Source organism: Mercenaria mercenaria, chromosome 2 (assembly GCF_021730395.1).
Source record: "Mercenaria mercenaria strain notata chromosome 2, MADL_Memer_1, whole genome shotgun sequence".
Lineage (NCBI taxonomy): Eukaryota > Metazoa > Mollusca > Bivalvia > Venerida > Veneridae > Mercenaria > Mercenaria mercenaria.
This window is the reverse complement of record NC_069362.1, coordinates 90,949,692-90,968,760: the sequence shown is the minus strand read 5'-3', so window position 1 is coordinate 90,968,760 and position 19,069 is coordinate 90,949,692. Positions and strand designations below refer to the sequence as shown.

The following is a 19,069-nucleotide window of genomic DNA, read 5'->3' as shown; positions in this document are numbered from 1 at the left end:
CAATGTAAAATATTATTGACATAATTAACAACACAATAAAAATTTTTCTGTGTTTTAAAATTTTATTAAAACAGGCTCTGGCTTTATACTTAACTATATATGTCAGTGAATAATAAACGCATTTTCTTCTCATCAGGTAAATTATCAAACGCATTTGAATTCCTTCTGATATGTTTTTACAATTCCCCTTACAGACAACTATAATGGATAATTTAAGAAAACATGGTTTTCATCTTCAATACAGTTAAAAAAATCAAAACAAATTCGATCATTTACGTCTAAATTTTCATGCTACATCACATCTGGATTTTTCCATAGCACAATAGAAGTGTTAGTGACTCTTTAACATAAAATTCAGTTTCAAGATTAGTCTTTAGAAGTCTGTAAGTTCTTAATTTATTACAACCTTTTCTTCTTAATGAATCGTCCCGTGTAACTGATTGTTTCCATTTTTCATTTTCAATCATTAAATACCTTATTTTCTAACATATCGATAAAAGTTTTAGTAGAACCCTGTAATTTATCTAAATCAACAATTCAAATATTACTAAAAATTTGACAAATGCGAAACATTCTGTTTTTACATCTAACATTTGATAATGATTTTACCATGCTAAAAACTTTTTTATTTAATCTCGAATCCTGCATCTTCGAAACCTACAATACTATCTGGTAACTGCACCCAATTGTTTACCAAATACTGGCTTCCAGCCCATATTCCCAGGTAAAGCTGCATTTGTTGTGTACTTCCTCACTCTCAGAAATCATGACTCTGTTTTGACTGTATTTATACAAGAGTAAGATTTATTACCCAAGATGGGGTAAATAACATACAACATGTAAAACCATTGAATCGATAGTTTTGAAAATGTTGACCAACAGTTTAACATTCAAAGTGCTCTACTAGCTGACATGGCAACATTCTAGTGTTATTTCTACAAAATCTAGAAATTCGTTTAGTAAAACACCAAGGTATCTGTAACTATATAAAATATGCAACGGACATGTTTCCAACTTAAAAGACAATACTCGTTTGTATGCAACTAGGTGTTCTAAAATGAATTATACTTTTATTTGATTTATCATAATTGAAAGTCATACTATTCTTTATACATCAAATATTTAAAGTATCTAGTAGCTTTTGTAAATCTTCTGGAGTTTCAATCAGAATTACAACATCATCTGCAAACAATAGGATACTTATCAACTTGTCATTTATAGCTACTCCAATATCTGTTTCTTTTAAAGCAGTAACTTAGTCATTAATATTACAAATTAAAAAGTATTGGCGACAGTGGCCTTGCTTCTAGCCGAAATTTACTTCATACCAAGGATTTAATCTTACACAGCATTGAACATCTTTCTGCAGTTAGATAACATAATTAAGATTTTTGCTGTTTAGACCAGTTGTCTATAATTTAGCACTGGGGATATTATCATATGCCTTTTTGAGGTCAATGAAGGCTATAAACGCACTTTATTTCTTTAATTTCCTTGCTTCAACAATATTTGTAATTGTATATACATTATCTATTGTACTTCGATTTTTAACAAGACCATTTTGTTCATCATGAAGGCATTTTCTTTGCGACAAAATTTAGTAATACTTTTATTTAAAATATTACAGTAAACTTTATACATCGACGGCGCAAGAGTAATGCCTCTATGACTTAATAATGCCTAATGCATGTTATGAAAGAAATGTCATATTATTAGAATGACACGTATTTTCAGTATGATTCAACACAGGTTAATCAGTGAGAAATTCTCCCTATTGTCCGTTTACTGTTACATCCTTGGGCTCCTCGTGCAACTCGCCAGTAAAGTTTATCTTAGTGTAGTCCTTGGATTGCGGCTGGGAGTGATCAAAATAGGGCCCGTCCTCATTACCACTGATAACCTTGTGAACAGCTTCGATCGCAGACGTTTAAGTTCAATTTCATCCAACGGTGAATGCAGTGATCTCACGAACTTATTGTTATGTTGTCAGTGCGAATTTCACGGACATGCGTAAATCTATTTGCTGTAGAGAAATCAAGCTGGTTTTGGGATTAGGATTGGTAGGCTTTTCGGATTTAAACTTTTTACTATTAGATACCGTGCGACTACAAGAGATTCCAGCTGATGGTAGTCGTCTCTTGCAGGGTTTGATTTTCCCTTATTCGGATACGGTTCAAACACACCAGAGTTTAAAACTGTAAATGTCTTTTCCAACGTACAACTTATCAGAACTAAGTATTGTTGGGGTTATTCTTTAGTTTGCGATATATGGGGTATAACTATCGCCGTCTCTCTTCCGTTTTGGGCGGGTACAGTTTGGTTAATATACTTGCTACCTTTCTTTATATCTAAACTAATACGTGCTTTGCAAAAGATTTCTCTGTCTCTATTGTTTGAAAATTTAGCCAGTTTTCACTATGAATATATGTACGCCCTTTAGAACCTCCAAATCTGAAAACCTCTTCAAATTTTTAATAGGTCAACATTTACTTTTGTTTATTTGTTTACGGTTGTGTCATTTTCCATATATTCAGTTAAAAATTCTCTAAATACCTCAGCGCAGGAATATTGACAGACAAACATCCCTGCCTCAAAGCAAATCACGTGACGATGGTAAAACCATATCATCCTAAAATGGCGACACGCTTGGCAACGCTTGGTGAATCAAATGCTCGCAATAATCTACAGGCAAATTGACCTTTATGTCACAACCTTTAAGAACATAATGAAATTATTCAGTGTATCTATATTTTGCAGTATGCGATTTGTCAAATTCTCTGACTGTACTCAAAATACTGTCCAATAACTTCTGTTTACAGTTTTGGCAGGTGCGCGTTACAACACCAGAAAAAGAAGTAATTTAGTATAACTGCATCATTTCTTAGTTTTGTGCCACAAGCAAGATATGTAATATTTAACTACTGAGATACAAACTTTGTACAACAAAATTAAAAAAAAAAAGAAAAGTGAAACATCACTTTGCTGAAATTCGGCCCAATGTTTTACGTGACTGTACCGATAAGGGGAAGTAATACTATGTTGGAGTTTGATTCTCTCAAAGTATTTTTTTCTGTTATGATTTTCGTCAATACCGAAAAACAACAATTTTTTTTTCATGGAGCTCCACTGCAAATCTTGGATTTTATCGTGTAACTGCTCATTTGATGCTTTTATTTTGCAAATTTATGTCACAGTTATTGAGATGGATCTGAGACAATTCCTTTGAAATGGGGTTCAGTCTATTAACATTACTTTTAATTATTTGAAGAAGGTTGTCTTATTTATGGATTAAAATTTACCAACAGATTATTGTCTGGGAAGTAAGAAGTATCGAACTATTTATTTTTATCTATTTCGACTAATTGTTAATGATGTTCCGTTATGAGGTGCATTCTCGGGACAGATCCTAGACACATTTGTTTGTTGGATGTCCCGTATGCTCGAGGTTTGATTATTTAGATGGATCCTAATGCACGTGTTGTTGTTTGGGAGAACAATTCGCCATCGTTTGATTTTGTTTTAATGTTGGGTTTGGGCGGGTTGGTGAGGTAGAAGTAATAATTTCTTAATTTGGACGCATTGGTTGAAATATGGGAAATCCAGTTGTAGGCGTTCGGTCAAACATTGAGCGTCCATGGAAATCAGTTGGAAATCCTCTCATATAAGGTACTTATTTGTCAATGATTCCCAATTCATAGGTCAATCCGCAGTTATCAATTAAGAAATTGAGTGGGGTGGGAAACATAAATGGCGGACTATTGTGATATCCTGGTGGATTGTTCTTCTTGTCCACAGTAGGTGATTGCGGACTGACCTGCTGTATTCCATTGTTACTATTCGATATATCAAATTTTTGAGAAAGATCTCCGGAAGTTTTCCTCCCAATGTCAGGATTGTTGTCGTTCTTTTGTTCTGATTGACCGCCCGCACTGACTTTCGTAGCACCTTTTTAAAATCTTTTCCATTCAGACATTTTCAGTGCAACTGAAACTGGCTTGAACTTAAAACGTTCCCGACTGTTTAGTATAATAGACAATGAATATCGGCACTGTCTTTAAAATATTTTAATTTAATTGCTTTTGCAAAATTCTAGCACGCAATGGATTGTGTTACTGATAATATAAGAAAGTGCTATTGATTTATATATATATAAAAAATTGTCTTCAGACTAGATCAAAGACAGACTTAGCTTTTGTCTGCGATAATCGAATTACGTAACATTTGTAAATTAACTTTGCATATACAGTGGAACCTCTCTTATCCGAAAATGCTTGGACCAAGATGGTATTAGTTGTGTTTTCGGACCAGTTAAGCAACATGTAGATTTGATAAGTGTGATGTCAATTTTCATGTTTACTTAACTTTTCAATATATATCTTAAACATTCGCAGAATATTTCGCTTGTCCGGTTATTTTAATTTAGTACCACTTACAGAAAATCAGTTACCTACTTTAAATGAATAAACAACACAAAAATATGTAAGGAAGGTATAAACAAGGAACTGTCACACTGGCGGTATTTATCGCAATTATGTCTTTTCTTTTAGATCTTTGTTCAATCAAACTACTTGCATCTTCAACACCTGTGCTAATTGCCTGAATCTACAAAGCAAAGGTCTGACATGACTTGTGGTTGCAACTTGCAAGAGTTGTGGTTGTGGCTTTTGTTTGTTGACACTTTCTTAAAGAGTAATGATCAACATTGTAAACTGACTCAGAAGTGTCACAAAAAATGAGCAAGGTTGATTCAAAATCATTGAAAATCATGACTATGGTTTGGATTAGAGGGGTAAATTTTAAAGTAATTTGATATAAAAATCTCGCTCGGTTTTCGAAGCAGAGGTGTTTCGGATTACAAGAGATTTTTTCTAATATATAATGAATATCGGGACCAGATAATCCGCTCTGTTTAAAGGATTTCGGAGCAGAGGGGTTCATATTAAAGAGGTTCCCCTGTACAATTTTAGATTATTTATAGCATTTGTCTGGCCAATCGAAAAGAAATGCTCCAGCCTCCGACGATATAAGGCATAAAACTTTAAGAGTTTTGCCACTCACCATAGTTTGTTGAGAAGAAGTTAAAAAAAAGAAAGAATCTTTTCATATTTGTTTTCTAAGATATTTCAAAATGTTTTCCAATACATCAAATTTTGTTAATTCTACTGTAACGGAAAGACAAATGTCTGATTTAGAAATTCGAATGCTCACTTATCCCAAATGGGGACATCAGTTAGTTGGACTATACTTAATGTTTATTGGAATTTTCGGATTTTTTGAAAACTCTCTAGTGCTTTTAACATTTTATAAATCAAAACAGTTGCGTTCACCTACGAATATTTTCATCTTAGGGCTCGCCATTGGAGATTTCTCCATGGTTATCTTTGGAAATCCTTTGGCTTTTACGTCAGCTTTAAATGGCGGATGGTTTGCTGGCGATTTTATGTGCACATGGGAAGGATTTACTGTATATTTCATAGGGAGTGCTCAACTGTATCTCATGATGGCCATCGCCATTGACCGTTACATTGTGATAGCAAAGCCATTGAAATCTTCGATGATTACTAAACGAGTGGCGGCGCTATGTGTAGTGGCATGTTTTGGCGGTGGGTTATTTTGGGCTGTCACGCCATTGTTGGGCTGGTCAAGTTACGGACTGGAAGCGTCTGGATGTTTTTGCGGCCTGCATTACGATGACAGCAGCAAGACATATATTATATTCATGTTCCTTTTTGACTTTTTAATACCCATGATCTTAATGATATACTGCTATTTTAAAGTTTATATGACGGTAAGTAACAGTTTTACATCAATAAAATATTATCCATATATATATTTGTAAAATACGTACACTGCGTATGTTTATTTAGGTAGTGATCCCGGAATAACGCTCGACGAATTCCGTGCGATAACTTATTCGAATACTTAAAGCTGTCATAACGGGGTCGGTTACATGAATGTTATCAGTGAAATACAATTTGCTTTACTCACCCTGTGAAATGATGAAATGATATGAATTTCGTTTTATCTGTGCTTGTTTCTCATCAATAGGCATAAAATGAAGGAAAATGATATTTATATTGAATATTTCTTATCCAGAAGTGTGACAATTTTCAGATTTTCACTCGCGCAACGCGCTATCATGAAGGGCCTGTCCCCATTTTGAGTAATGATATGATCGCCATAATTGCCCCCGAGAAATAAACAAAACAAAAACGTCCTCTCTGTACATGCATAAGTAAGTTTTAAATGTGTCCGAAGCTCCTAATTTACTTTAGATTATTTTAGCGACTTTTGTGCAAAAAGGAACAACTTGAAATGAAAGTGAATTCATGAAAATGTTTCCATCTAATGCATTATTTCATGTTGTAAAGATGTGAGAAAATATTTTCACTACTCTTTGTCAGGCTTCAACATTTAAAAAAGAATACTTGGTCTAAGAATTTGCTCAAAATCACCTGAAGAACCTAGAACAAATAATACATTTTGCTTTATTTTTAAAGTAGAAGTATCCAATTTTTGCCGAAACAGAGTTTCACCGTCCTGACGAGATCTCGGAAGAATCATTTAGTGCCTGTCAGATTCATTTGCTGTACGAGGAGGGGACCCACAAGAAACCTTTGAATGCCGTGATATATATTAATGTTTTCACTATAATCTATCTTCACTTAATCCCGTGCGAACTGTCGAAATACCCTGGTGTCACCGTGGCAACGGACATGCTTTGTAAACTTTTGAATTGTTCTGAATTGTTAATCAAGTTTTATCAATACTTTTTATTTCAACGCATTGAGTATTTACTATTGGAAGCTAGATGACGACCAATCGCGACCTGCTACTGATCTTGTAATTAAAAAAGGAGAAGGGAAAAGAAAAGAAAGTATGACAGTAAAATTAAAATCAGCAACTCCTTGGTATCTACATACGAAGGATCTTCGGACATTTGTCGTAGGTCATGCGTAAATATATGAGCCGTGCCATGAGAAAACCAACATAGTGCGTTTGCGACCAGCATCCATCCGCGCAGTCTGGTCAGGATCCATGATGTTCGCTTTTAAAGCCTATTGCAATTAGAGAAACCGTTAGCGAACAGCATGGATCCTGACCAGACTGCGCGGATGCGCAGGCTGGTCTAGATCCATGCTGGTCGCAAAGCCACTATGTTGGTTTTCCCATGGCATGGCTCATATGTAGTAAAATTTTCGAAACGATTTATATCTAAGAGGTTTAACAAAAAACTACATAGACTTTAACCAATCATTAATATTTAGTTTTTAACGAAAATTGAAAAAGAGTTTTTTTCCGTTCATTATTATCAACTAAAATAAACATCCGTCTGCCTTTATATCTTTACCGTTTTGGACATTGAATATGTGAATCCTTCCGATTTAACGCTCTTTTTTTATAAACCCAGTATAGTTGTTTAAAGCAACTGTAATGAATTAACATATTACATCGTGTCCTAAATATACGTACACTTTAAAAGTGCTGATAGGCACCTGTGTTCTTTGAAAATGAAGCTTGTTCTTGTTTTTTTTTTTTTTTTTTTGTTTGTTTTTACTGTTTTTTTCCGGGTCCAGTTTTATACGATTCATTTCTGTTCTGAAAGGACAGCGAGAGCGAGTTTAAAACAGTATCATTGTAAGAGATTACTCCTGTTTTCTCCTTAGACCTTGAATTTAAAAATAGTTGGGATCTAGATTGAAATCTTGAATATTTTTACCGTATGTTATTGGCAATACTTATATTGTACAATGTGCTTCAAAGGTTGCCAGTGTGAACAAGACAATGGTCTGGGATATGAAGAGTCGTGTGGCGAGAAAGAATCTCAAACTGGAAAGAAAAATGTTGAAAAGTTGCGTCATCATGTGTGGTAAGACTTTATAATTATGTTACCAATTATAGTTCTTTGCGAGAAGTATAAGTCTATACGCACAATTATGTTATAGAGTCTTATAACTTTTAGAGCGGTTTGTTAAAACACATTAATACGATTTGGAAGTGCAAAAAATGTTTAAATAAACTGCAAGAATAATTTAAAATCCTACACGTACGCATGACGGTGCATGTATCAATATTGTAGATGTGTGTTTGTATGTAAACATATATATACATAATTAATATATGCAATAAAATATGTTTGAATTAAACTTAATATGAGTGAAATACCGATAAAAATGCATATTTATGGAAAAACGAATATACAACTTTATATTGGCAGACCGGTTGTCTCCGAAAACGTGTACTATCGCCTCTCGGACTAAAAGATGCTGGGAATCTGTTTCTTTATGTCAATTCAATAATCCACTTTTTGAGAACATGTGATAAATCATTTTAATGTTTATCATTACACATCAAAATAGTATGACATTACGATGATTGAAATACGCTATTTTATGAATATAAATGTTTCAGTGACATACTAGTAAATGCTTCAGTTTTCAGGAATACTTTTATTCTTTTTCATTCTTCAGCTTGCTTTAATGCATGCTGGTTCCCATACGCTGTTGTCTCATTCTGGCAAACGTTTGTCAATCCATCGATACCAATCTGGTTAGCAGCGATACCAGCAGCTGCCGCCAAATCAGAAGTAATCTTCAACCCAATCATATACGTGGCAACTAACAAGCAGTTCCGACATGCATTCTACAAAAACCTACCCTGTACAGGTTTGAGAGACATGCTGGTGAAGAAAGAAGAGGTTAAGGAACAATCTTCGAAAGAATCCGATATCTCGGACAAACATGAAGACGCGGTAATTATGTTATGATTTCATTTTCCTTTTTCACTTTCTCATGTCCTACCGGCTTGACAGTTAATTTTATTGATAATACTTAACCCTTACCCTGCTAAATTTCTATAATGAACTGGTCCATTTTCAATTTGGACAGTACCATTAATGTTAAAAGGGTGCTTACCAAAATGATACAGACTGAATAGCGAACAGTGCAGACCATGATCAGACTGCATGATGTGCAGGCTGATCTTGGTCTACACTGGCCGCAAAGGCAGAATCACTTGCCAACAGCAGGCTAAGGGTTAATATGCATTTCAATGGAATCGTACTTATTCAAATATTGCAGAAGTCTTTGACAAAAGTTATTATTCCACTCGGAAGAAGTTCAAACGTTTTTTAAACAGAAACAGGTATATAACACGACGCTTACATATAAAAAAGTTTTTATTTTACATACTTTTCTAAGGCGAACATTAATCTATAATGTTGATTAACAGTTCGAATCAATAAAATTACATATTATAATAATTACACTTACAAATGTCTATTTTCTGGGGTCATGAACATCACTTTCTGAAAGGCAACAGTTTCGCGTCAGTTAGATTTGGCTAATGAGGTATTCAGTTTTGGTCCTTTTGTCTTTTGAAAAAAGGATTATTTGAATTTTTACAATACTTTTAATAATAACAATAATTTTCAATAATTCTAAAATCAACCATGCTATATTATTAGGCATATTTTACTATATCTTCAATGTTATTTCTAGGCGACTAACAACGCAAACCCAAATGCTGTGGCCCCGGCCTCTGAAACTGCTCCGACAAAGGTGGAGTGCTAAGAGGAAACAGGATGCATCAAACTTTAAGTATTAATGTCATTGAAATGATTGGGTGACGTCATGGAGATCCGTGCACGTGTTGAAAGCACGTACTATTTGGAATCAGTGGTAATTACTTTGGTAAAGGATGTTGCAGGACGTAAATCAAATATACATTGAATTATTTAAGTGCCATCCAATGGGCCGCAGAGTGACAATTTGTTTTAGATGGTATCCTTTGTGTTTGCTCGCAACGTTGTCTTACATGTTGTACTGTGTGCTATATTTACATGTTGAAAATAATCAAACGAACGCTTTTCTTTTTGTAATGATGAATAATCATTAGATAAATATAGTGCACAACTCAACCTGCCTTTAAAATGAAATATACACATACCTCCAGTATTGGCAGCATAGTGTCGTGTCATAGCTTTACGTGTTAAAGCATTGTAATTATGCTTCTATTTTGGAAAAGTGTGTTTATCTTTGTACATAATTACAAACCCGTGTCATTAATTGGCCTCCTCTTTCTACTGTTTTTCGTTTGAACGATGAGTATACTATGCATTTACAAGCAAGTTGAACGGAATTAACTTGGCATATATTTAGAATATTGCATTTCAACAACTTTATTAGTGAAATTTCTATTACTGATTTGTTAAAATGGTTCTTTGACAAGATTTGAAATTAAAAAAAATAAATAAACTCGACTGTTGCATTTACTTAGGATAAAAATCAATAAATGTAAAGACAATATAATTGCTGTTTGATCCGCAAAATCCGTAACCTGAGGGTTTTTCTGAAGTCTCACTCTATATAATTTTAAGATTCTTAATTAGGTTGAATTTAATGGTATAATAATTTTTTAAAAATATATTATTCTGTGTTAAATTCTGACCTATGAAATAACGAAACAAGGATGGATGCACCCCGAAATTGCTGTCGTATAAGGGGCTTTTCAGTCACGGTGGTTGTGTTAAGGAGAAATGTTGCCATCAAGAGTTGTGATTCTTTAACACTGTATTCCCTCTCACTGATCTTTATGAATATGTAAAGTCTGAAGTCAATACCTTACCTAGTATTCGAGTTATGCCCCGGAAAAGGTTTTCGAAAAAGGGAGATAATTAAAAAATGGGACCACCTACTTATGGTTACTAGTCACTGCATTCTTTCTCACCGACCTCTATTAATATTTTAAGTACGAAGTCAATAACTTACATAGTATTCAAGTTATGCCCCCAAGGTTTTCAAAAAAGGGAGATAATTAAAAAATGGTACCACCTAGATTTATGGTTCCTTGTCACTGCACCACCATTTAATGAGCTCTATCATTGTATAAAGGTACAACTTGGTATCTTCAATACTTTTAGAGTTATCCTCCGGACAAGAAGCGTCAAAAAAGTGAGATAATTAAAACATGGGATCATCTAGAGTTATAGTTCCTTGTCACTGCACTCCCTCTCACCGACCACTATGAATTCTTAAAGTATGAAGTCAATACCTTACATAATATTCAAGTTATGCCCCGGACAATGTTTTCAATTAAGGGAGATAATCCAAAAATGGGACCACAAAGCGTTATGGTTCCTTTTCACTGCACTACCTCTTACTGACCTCTATCAACATGTAAAGTATGATGTGAAAATCTTACATAGTATTCAAGTTATACACCGGACAAGGTTTTCAAAACAGGAAGTTAATTAAAAAAACGGGACCAACTTTATTTATGGTTCCTTGTCAAAGCACTCCCTCTCACTGACCTCTATCAATTTGTAAAGTATGAAGTCAATACCTTTTATAGTATTCGATTTATACCTCAGACAAGGTTTTCAAAAGGGAGATAATTCAAAAGTGGGACCACCTAGAGTTATGGTTTATTGTTTACTGCGCTCGCTCCCACTGACTTCTATCAATATTTAAAGTATGAAGTCATTACCTTTTAAAGTATTCGAGTTATGCCCCGGACAAGGTTTTTTAAAAAGGGAGATAATTAAACATGGGACAAACTAGAGTTATTGTTATCATTGTATGAAGTTACAACTTGTTATCTTCAATACTTTTTGAGTTATCCTCCGGGTAAGAAGTGTGACGGACGGACGGACGGACGGACAGTGGCGATAATGCTCATTCAGTAGCCAAATTTCTCCTTAGGTAACGGTATAGTAATTAAGGCTACCAGTTTCAGTTTGTTTTTAGTTTTTCCCCCAACTGAACAGAGATTTTGTAACAATAGATGAAATGGACATTCAATCGATGCCTAGTAAAACTTTGATTGACATTATACAAGTATTTAAACCCAATATATTTCTCTAAAATTGAAGAGTGGTTCGCAAAAATAAAAATGTTCAAAGTACAAACTATAATTTGACAGCTGACACAAAGATACTGCCCATGACTATATATATTTTTCCATTTGCCTCCAGCATTACCAGAACAGGCAATTATCGGCTGGTATATATTCGCACATGATAAAATTTGAATATGACAATTTATAGATTGGAATTTTACAGCGCGGATTGCCACATACAATTTGTAACAGATGGACGAAATAACTGTTCAGATATTTTACAGATAACGGGCCTAGCGATAACCGTGTCATACATTAGGTATTGTTCAATCATATCATAAGTGATGTGAATTTAATGTATACTTACTTTTGCGTTTAGAGATATGTAAATGTTGCTGAGTGTCAATATATAGTGTCATGAATGTTTACACTGACAGGAAAATTGCGCATTAGAAACTAAGGAAAGTTACTCGGACTAGCTACCAATTTTGGAAAAGATAACCGATATTAATAAATGCAGTTCTTTTTTAGTTAAAACCATCATTTATTCTATTCCAGACCTGTTAACCCCTTCAAAACCATGTCAGTAATCCCCAAGTCCATGCACTTTCAATTATCCATTTTGATTCATGTAGACAGACAGGCCCAGACTGGGCTGAAAAAATGTTTGAGCCATTTTTACGTGGCCGGTAGCAGGGTGGGTGTGGAGAGGGGTGTGCCTTCCCGCTTTGAATTGCAGTCAGATTTTGAAATGGGTATTGTGGCAGGTGGTAAAAGGGCAAATGTACCAAACTGTTTAGTGGCAATATGGGGGAAGGTGTGGGAGGATATCCACTTTTGCAAGTAGTGTTTAGGGTATCACCACAAGAAATTTTTGAAAATGTAGACCCTTGATACAGCCTTTGGTGCAATTTCTAACTGAAAATTTTATGTTTCAACTTCTAAATATTACCTAGATTCTTTTTAGTATTACAATATCTAAAGTATGAATGACTGTCACTTCATATTTGTACTTTCAGATCATGCCTAACTAGAATATAAGTCTGATGTAGATTCTATGTATGTGTTATAAAAATAAATTCTAGAATCATTTCTGTTACTTGAATGTTAAAATTTCATTACACAGCTCGATATTTACCTAAAATATTATATCCGGATACGATTACACTTTTCTAAATACGCCAAAATCTCCAGTTTCAACAGTATGTTTTACAAATTGTGATGATACGAAGACAGTTTAGCAGCAATTGGCAGTATCTGATATTGAAGTTTACGGAAAATTACCTCTCATTTAAATCCTTTTATAAAAAAAAACGTTTCGTTCCGTCAAAGCAGTCTAGCATAGACAATCTACTTTCGATTTCAAAAACAACAAGAACATACAATTTAATGCTTCGCCGATTTGTTTATTTCTCGAAAAAATCAAGAGCACCGCCTTGCGGGTGCTGACGCTCATCTGATTTTTTTGTATAATATAAATATTGTCCTACCCATGATTTTCTAAGTCTAAAAAGGGCCATCACTCTTGCAAAAAGCAGGATAGAGTTATGTTTCTTGATGTACAGTGTCCACTTATGATGGTGAAAAACTGTTGCAAGTTTTAAAGTAATAGCTTTGATAGTTTATGAGAAAAGTTGACTTAAAAATAATATTCAACCAAGAAAATGATTTTTCTAAGTCCAGAAAGGACAATAATTATTGCAAAAAGCAGGATGGAGTTATGTTGCTTGCTGTACAGGGTCAGCTTATGATGGTGAACAAGAGTTGCAAGTTTTAAAGCAATAGCTTTGATAGTTTAAGAGAAAAAGTTGACCTAAACATAAAACTTAACCAAGAAATCTGATATTTTCTAAGTCCAAAAGGGGCCATAAATCTTGCAAAAAGCAGGATGGAGTTATGTTTCTTGCTGTACAGGGTCAGCTTATGATGGTGAACAAGTGTTGCAAGTTTTAAAGGAATAGCTTTGATAGTTTAGGATAAAAGCTGACCTAAACATAAAACTTAACCAAGAAAACTGATTTTCTAAGTCCAAAAGGGGCAATAATTCTTGCAAAAAGCAAGATGGAGTTATGTTTCTTGATGTACAGGGTCTGCTTATGATGGTGAACAAGTATTCCAAGTTTCAAAGCAATAGCTTTGATAGTTTAGGAGAAAAGTTGACCTAAACATAAAACTTAACCAAGAAATCTGATATTTTCTAAGTACAAAAAGGGGCCATAAATCTTGCAAAAAGCAAGATGGAATTATGTTTCTTGCTATACAGGGTCAGCTTATGATGGTGAACAAGTATTCCAAGTTTCAAAGCAATAGCTTTGATAGTTTAGGAGAAAAGCTGACCTAAACATAAAACTTAACCAGGCAACGCCGACGCCGACGCCGACGCCGACGCCGACAACCGCTCAAGTGATGACAATAACTCATCATTTTTTTTCAAAAAAATCAGATGAGCTAAAAAGAAATAAAATCATTTTTTAAAATTAGTAGTTATTAAACAAACCAGTTAGAGCTTCTTCTCCCGATAATTTATCCGCTTACTGACTGCAAAATTCAACCCAAGTGTCATCATGAAACGCAGAATGGGTGACGGTTTCATTTTTTTGCGACCTGAATCGTATGCAAATTATCCGAAGTTGTATGTACACGTTTGCATTTTCGCCACTCGCGATTTTGCATCATTTTGATCTGGCCGATCTCCGTAGTATTTTTTTTTCTCAGTAAACCGAAGTCCATATTTTCAAAGTCGTAGAAGCGTTGTTATTAACAGGTCACGTGTGTTCGCCGACAAGTGTCCAGAATGTAATTAGGATTCATCCGCGAAGTCTCGCGGAAGAATTAACGTACTGCACATATCTTATTTGGATCATTTAAAACGAAGCTCTCATAATTTAATTTCATCGATGTGGTAAACTCTTTAATAAGAGACATTCCAATGCTTGCAGAGGTACCCGACTCAATAAAATACTAGCAGTATCTTCTGGAACTATATGTTGTCTTTCGCTGGATGTTACGCAAGCTTGGTAAGCCCGCGCAATTCATGAAAAGCATAGCGCAATAAATTTGTTATTTGCGCAATGATTTTAAAGACTATTTTTTGAAACGGACAGGGTAACAAATGGATAATTTGTCTAATAAGTTAATATGCAGTTTTTATTTGAATTTGTGAACATAATATTTGCTATTTTGTGACAAAATGGCCTAAAATTAGTCTTTATAATCATATGCGCAAATGTATTACCAAATCCCGCAGAATCGTTATGCGTGTTTATGCTTAATGAGTTACCGCGGAAGAAAATACGTGGCTTTATTCGAGTATTGCACAATTACACTTAATAAATTTGACAGATTACATCGTATACTGGTCATAGCAAATGGGATTGACATAACTGAACTTCATACGATCAATGAACTCTTTGAAATTAGAGACAATCTAATGGAACTACATCAGTTCGCTGTGTTGTGGGGCCATTTAATGAGAATGAGAAATCGGGCGATAGCAAGGACTCGTCAAACGCTGAAGCGTTTAGCCGACTCAAAAATACTCACCGTATTTTACGAGGGAATTTTTGCATTCATTCTAATAAATAGAAAATATTTGATAGTTTCAATGTAAGATCGAAATATATTTCATCGAGTGAACACCATAATGAATATTTTTACGGGTGGCATAGCTTCAAGTGAAAATGTAAAGTATGATGTTTACGAGTTCACATTATACCCATTTCATCCGCACAGTGACGTGCATTGAGTTATGGCGTCTTAATGTCGTGACGTCGCGATAAACTATGTTAAAAAATTGTCATATAGTTTCCAGATTTCTTTCATATCTTATTATGGTAGAATTTAGATCTACATCTTTGTTTGTTTTGGTATTTGTATACAATTATATCCTTATGAAGTTCATTTTGCAAAGAATTTCCGATTATTCATAATTCATATCTTTTTGCATTCGAATGTAGTTCCGAACCAATGAAGAATACATTTAATATGTCCACTGCTTTAAAACAGTGGAAAAATCAATTGTATTGCACTGATATATTCTAGTATAACTATTTCACAGATTAGCATAAAATAAAAATATATATCCTAACAATTTGTAAGAATTCACCTACAAAGAAATAGTTAATATTACAGTTTAAACAAAAACAGGCCATAGTGGCTGAAATGCGCACTGGAATATGTCTTACCAAAATAACTTTTTGACTGTTAAATCAAAATATTTTGAAGATTAAAAAAAATCTTATTACTAGATCTACCTTTCAAGGTCTTTTGATAAAGGCATTATTTGATTAGTACCGATCTATATTTTAAGAAAACTTCTAACACGACCCTTTTATACTATTAAACAAAGAAAACAGAAAATTGTGTGTTATCATGCCACAGTTCACTTGTACGTCACAATTATTACGTCATAGTTTTTGTGTGTGTGTTTTTTTTAAGTTTTATTTATTCAGTTCCAATAGGCTAAAAGCAGAGTGCTAATAAATAAGCCGTGCCATGAGAAAACCAACATAGTGTCTTGGCGACCAGCATGGATCCAGACCAGCCTGCGCATCCGCGTAGTCTGGTCAGGATCCATGCTGTTCGCTAACAGTTTCTCTAATTGCAATAGGCTTTGAAAGCGAACAGCATGGATCCTGACCAGACTGCGCGGATGCGCAGGCTGGTCTGGATCCATGCTGGTCGCCAAGCCACTATACTGGTTTTCTCATGGCGCGGCTCAAATAATATTCATGAATAGCTCAATGATCTGTTCTTGATTGTCGTTTAGATACATATTATAATATCGCTCTGGTTGCGCCGTTGCAAAACTAACTCCTCCGCATCTGAACTCCAAACAATGATTTTATTCAGGGGCAAATCACTGTTTTGGATATATCATTTTTCAATTAGAACCTTTCTATGAAAATATTGGACAAGATTGTATAAACATGTTGTTATAACCAATATCACGTTTTTAAAGACTTTGTATGTTAAGTGTATAATAAGAAAATGATAATAATAATCATATTAACTAGTGTATAATAAAAGTAATAACGTATCTGAGTTGCTGTTATGTTGTGTTATCTATCTTTTTTCCACTTTAAGCTGGAGTTTCGAAATAAGTCCCACATTTGCAACAGTCTAGTTTGTTTAGCCATATTTTATCGTAAATACGTTAGGAGAAAAGTCATATTCTAAGTAAAAAATGCAAAAGAGTTGGGCCAAGTTAAAAAAAAAGAATTAGCAGTTTCCTCGCTTGTCAGTACTATGACTGGTTAGCCTGGTGTCAGTATAATGTGACTGCATGTGATATCACGTCCTGTGTCTACAACATGATATTTCAGCGAGGCAGGTAGACACCGTCGTTTAGCTTACTGAAAAATTGTTCGAGAACAAAAAAGGTAAAACGCCATTTGCTATTTTGCCAATCTGTTATTAATTACTTAAGCACTATTTTGAAATGAGTCATACATTTAGATTAACATTCTGTTAATAACATATCACACTTTTAAAAATAGCAAATCACACGAAGATATAACATTTCCTTTTACTATCACATCCCATTTTTAAAAGTAAAAGATATACACATAATATTTATGTTTTTAGAAAACGAGTGGATACCATTCAAAAGTACAAAGGTGTAGATTTTGATTTTTTCGCTGGGGAATGGTTATATGACACACAATTATCGAATGCACTATTTCAATAAGATAACAAACGACTTTATTCTGTTTGTAATGTCATTTCCCTCCTTTTTAACATTTTTTTTTGCGTTTTGTGAACTTGGACGTTTTATTGTATTTTCTGACTTTTTACACATTAGTTAAAATGGAAAATGAATATTTTTAATTGCACAGTTTGATTTATTTGAAATGTTTCCAACAATATTCTACTCTTATTTCAGTACTTTTAAAGTTACTTGCTTAATGACAAAGGGTGGGTAAGCCGTTTTGTACAGTATACGTAAATTGTAAAATACAACTTAAGATGTACATTATGAATCAAACAGGGTCATGACTATATTAAATGTATTGAGAGGTATCCTACTCCTCCCGGTGTCGGCGACCTTCCGCGTTCACACCTTGGTTAAAGTTTTGATGCACTTTTACTTTATCTCTATTATTACTTGATGTATTTGCTTCAAATTAAAATACATATTCTTCAACATCACCCACATCATATGACACAAGAAACATAACTCTTGCACCAACATTTCATGAATTGTTCCCCTTTTCACTTAGAATTTCAGGTTAAAGTTTTGGTGCACTTTTACTTTAACTCTGTTGTTACTAAATGGATTGGATTCAAACAGTTGTTCCACATCATTTCTCACATCATATGACACAAGGTCATAACTCTGACCCCAAGTTTTCATGAATTTTACCCTATTGTACTTAGAATTTCAGGTTATTTTTGATGCATTTTCAATTTATTTTTTTATTACAGAAGGGATTTTATTCAACAACAAAAAAAAATAATATTTGTTCCATATCATTGCACAAACATCATTTATACACAAGCATAATCTCTCTTGCACCAATATTTCATGCACTATGACCGCAGAATTTCAGTTTTTTAAGCATTTTCACCACATTTCTGTTGTTTATAAATGGATTTGATTCAAACTTGATTGTTCCAAATCATATGACACACGGTCCATAACTACTGAATCATTTGTTTTCACATATTATGCCCCCTTTTAACTTAGAATTTCGGGTTATACGTTTGATGCTTTTTTTTTTCTGTAACTCTGTGATGTTTTATTCACTTTAAACCTATCTCTGTTATTACTAAATACATTTGACTCAGACTTAGACTATTGTCAAACATACATGTAGTCATACGCATTGGAGTCTTTAAACACTTCAGTGATAGCTCCAGCTTCCTCCGCAGTGCCCTATTTCACTGTCCATAACTAACCAAAATAGTCGAGCGCACTTTCTTCTATGACAGCTCTTCTTACTTTTAGTTTTTTGGCTGAAACAGATGCATCTGAATTACAAGTGCACGAATCATTAAATAAACATGCACATACACAATCTAGATCATAATATAGAGATCAGAGAGAGATTGATTAAAGATCAATACATTCTTATTCACTAATGAAGCCATCACCTGATAACACGATGAAATCCTCCCATTTGTAAATTAAATCTGTACTTGTACTTTGTCAGAAAATGTACCGCGTTTTTGTTCAACCAATCGAAAACAAATGCATTGACCGTTTACCGATATAAAAATGCCTCCACAG

At 34.1% G+C, this 19,069-nt stretch overlaps 1 protein-coding gene across 1 annotated transcript; it reads left to right on the top strand.

Annotated features, from left to right (window-relative positions):
* Nucleotides 1–7,413: 7,413 nt before the first annotated feature.
* On the top strand, nt 7,414–10,317 carry LOC123562899 (pineal opsin-like). Its single transcript, XM_045355485.2, has 3 exons — nt 7,414–7,870; nt 8,472–8,752; nt 9,501–10,317. Exons 1-3 carry the CDS (start codon nt 7,786–7,788, stop codon nt 9,570–9,572), a joined length of 438 nt encoding a protein of 145 aa, XP_045211420.2. The 5' UTR covers nt 7,414–7,785; the 3' UTR covers nt 9,573–10,317.
* The last annotated feature ends 8,752 nt before the right edge of the window (nt 10,318–19,069 follow it).

Coding starts and splice junctions, on each gene's coding strand:
- LOC123562899 (XM_045355485.2), top strand. CDS start 7,786: ATGGTCTGGGATATGAAGAGTCGTGTGGCGAGAAAGAATCTCAAACTG. Junction 7,871..8,471: donor AAGTTGCGTCATCATGTGTG/GTAAGACTTTAT, acceptor TTCATTCTTCAG/CTTGCTTTAATGCATGCTGG. Junction 8,753..9,500: donor CGGACAAACATGAAGACGCG/GTAATTATGTTA, acceptor TGTTATTTCTAG/GCGACTAACAACGCAAACCC.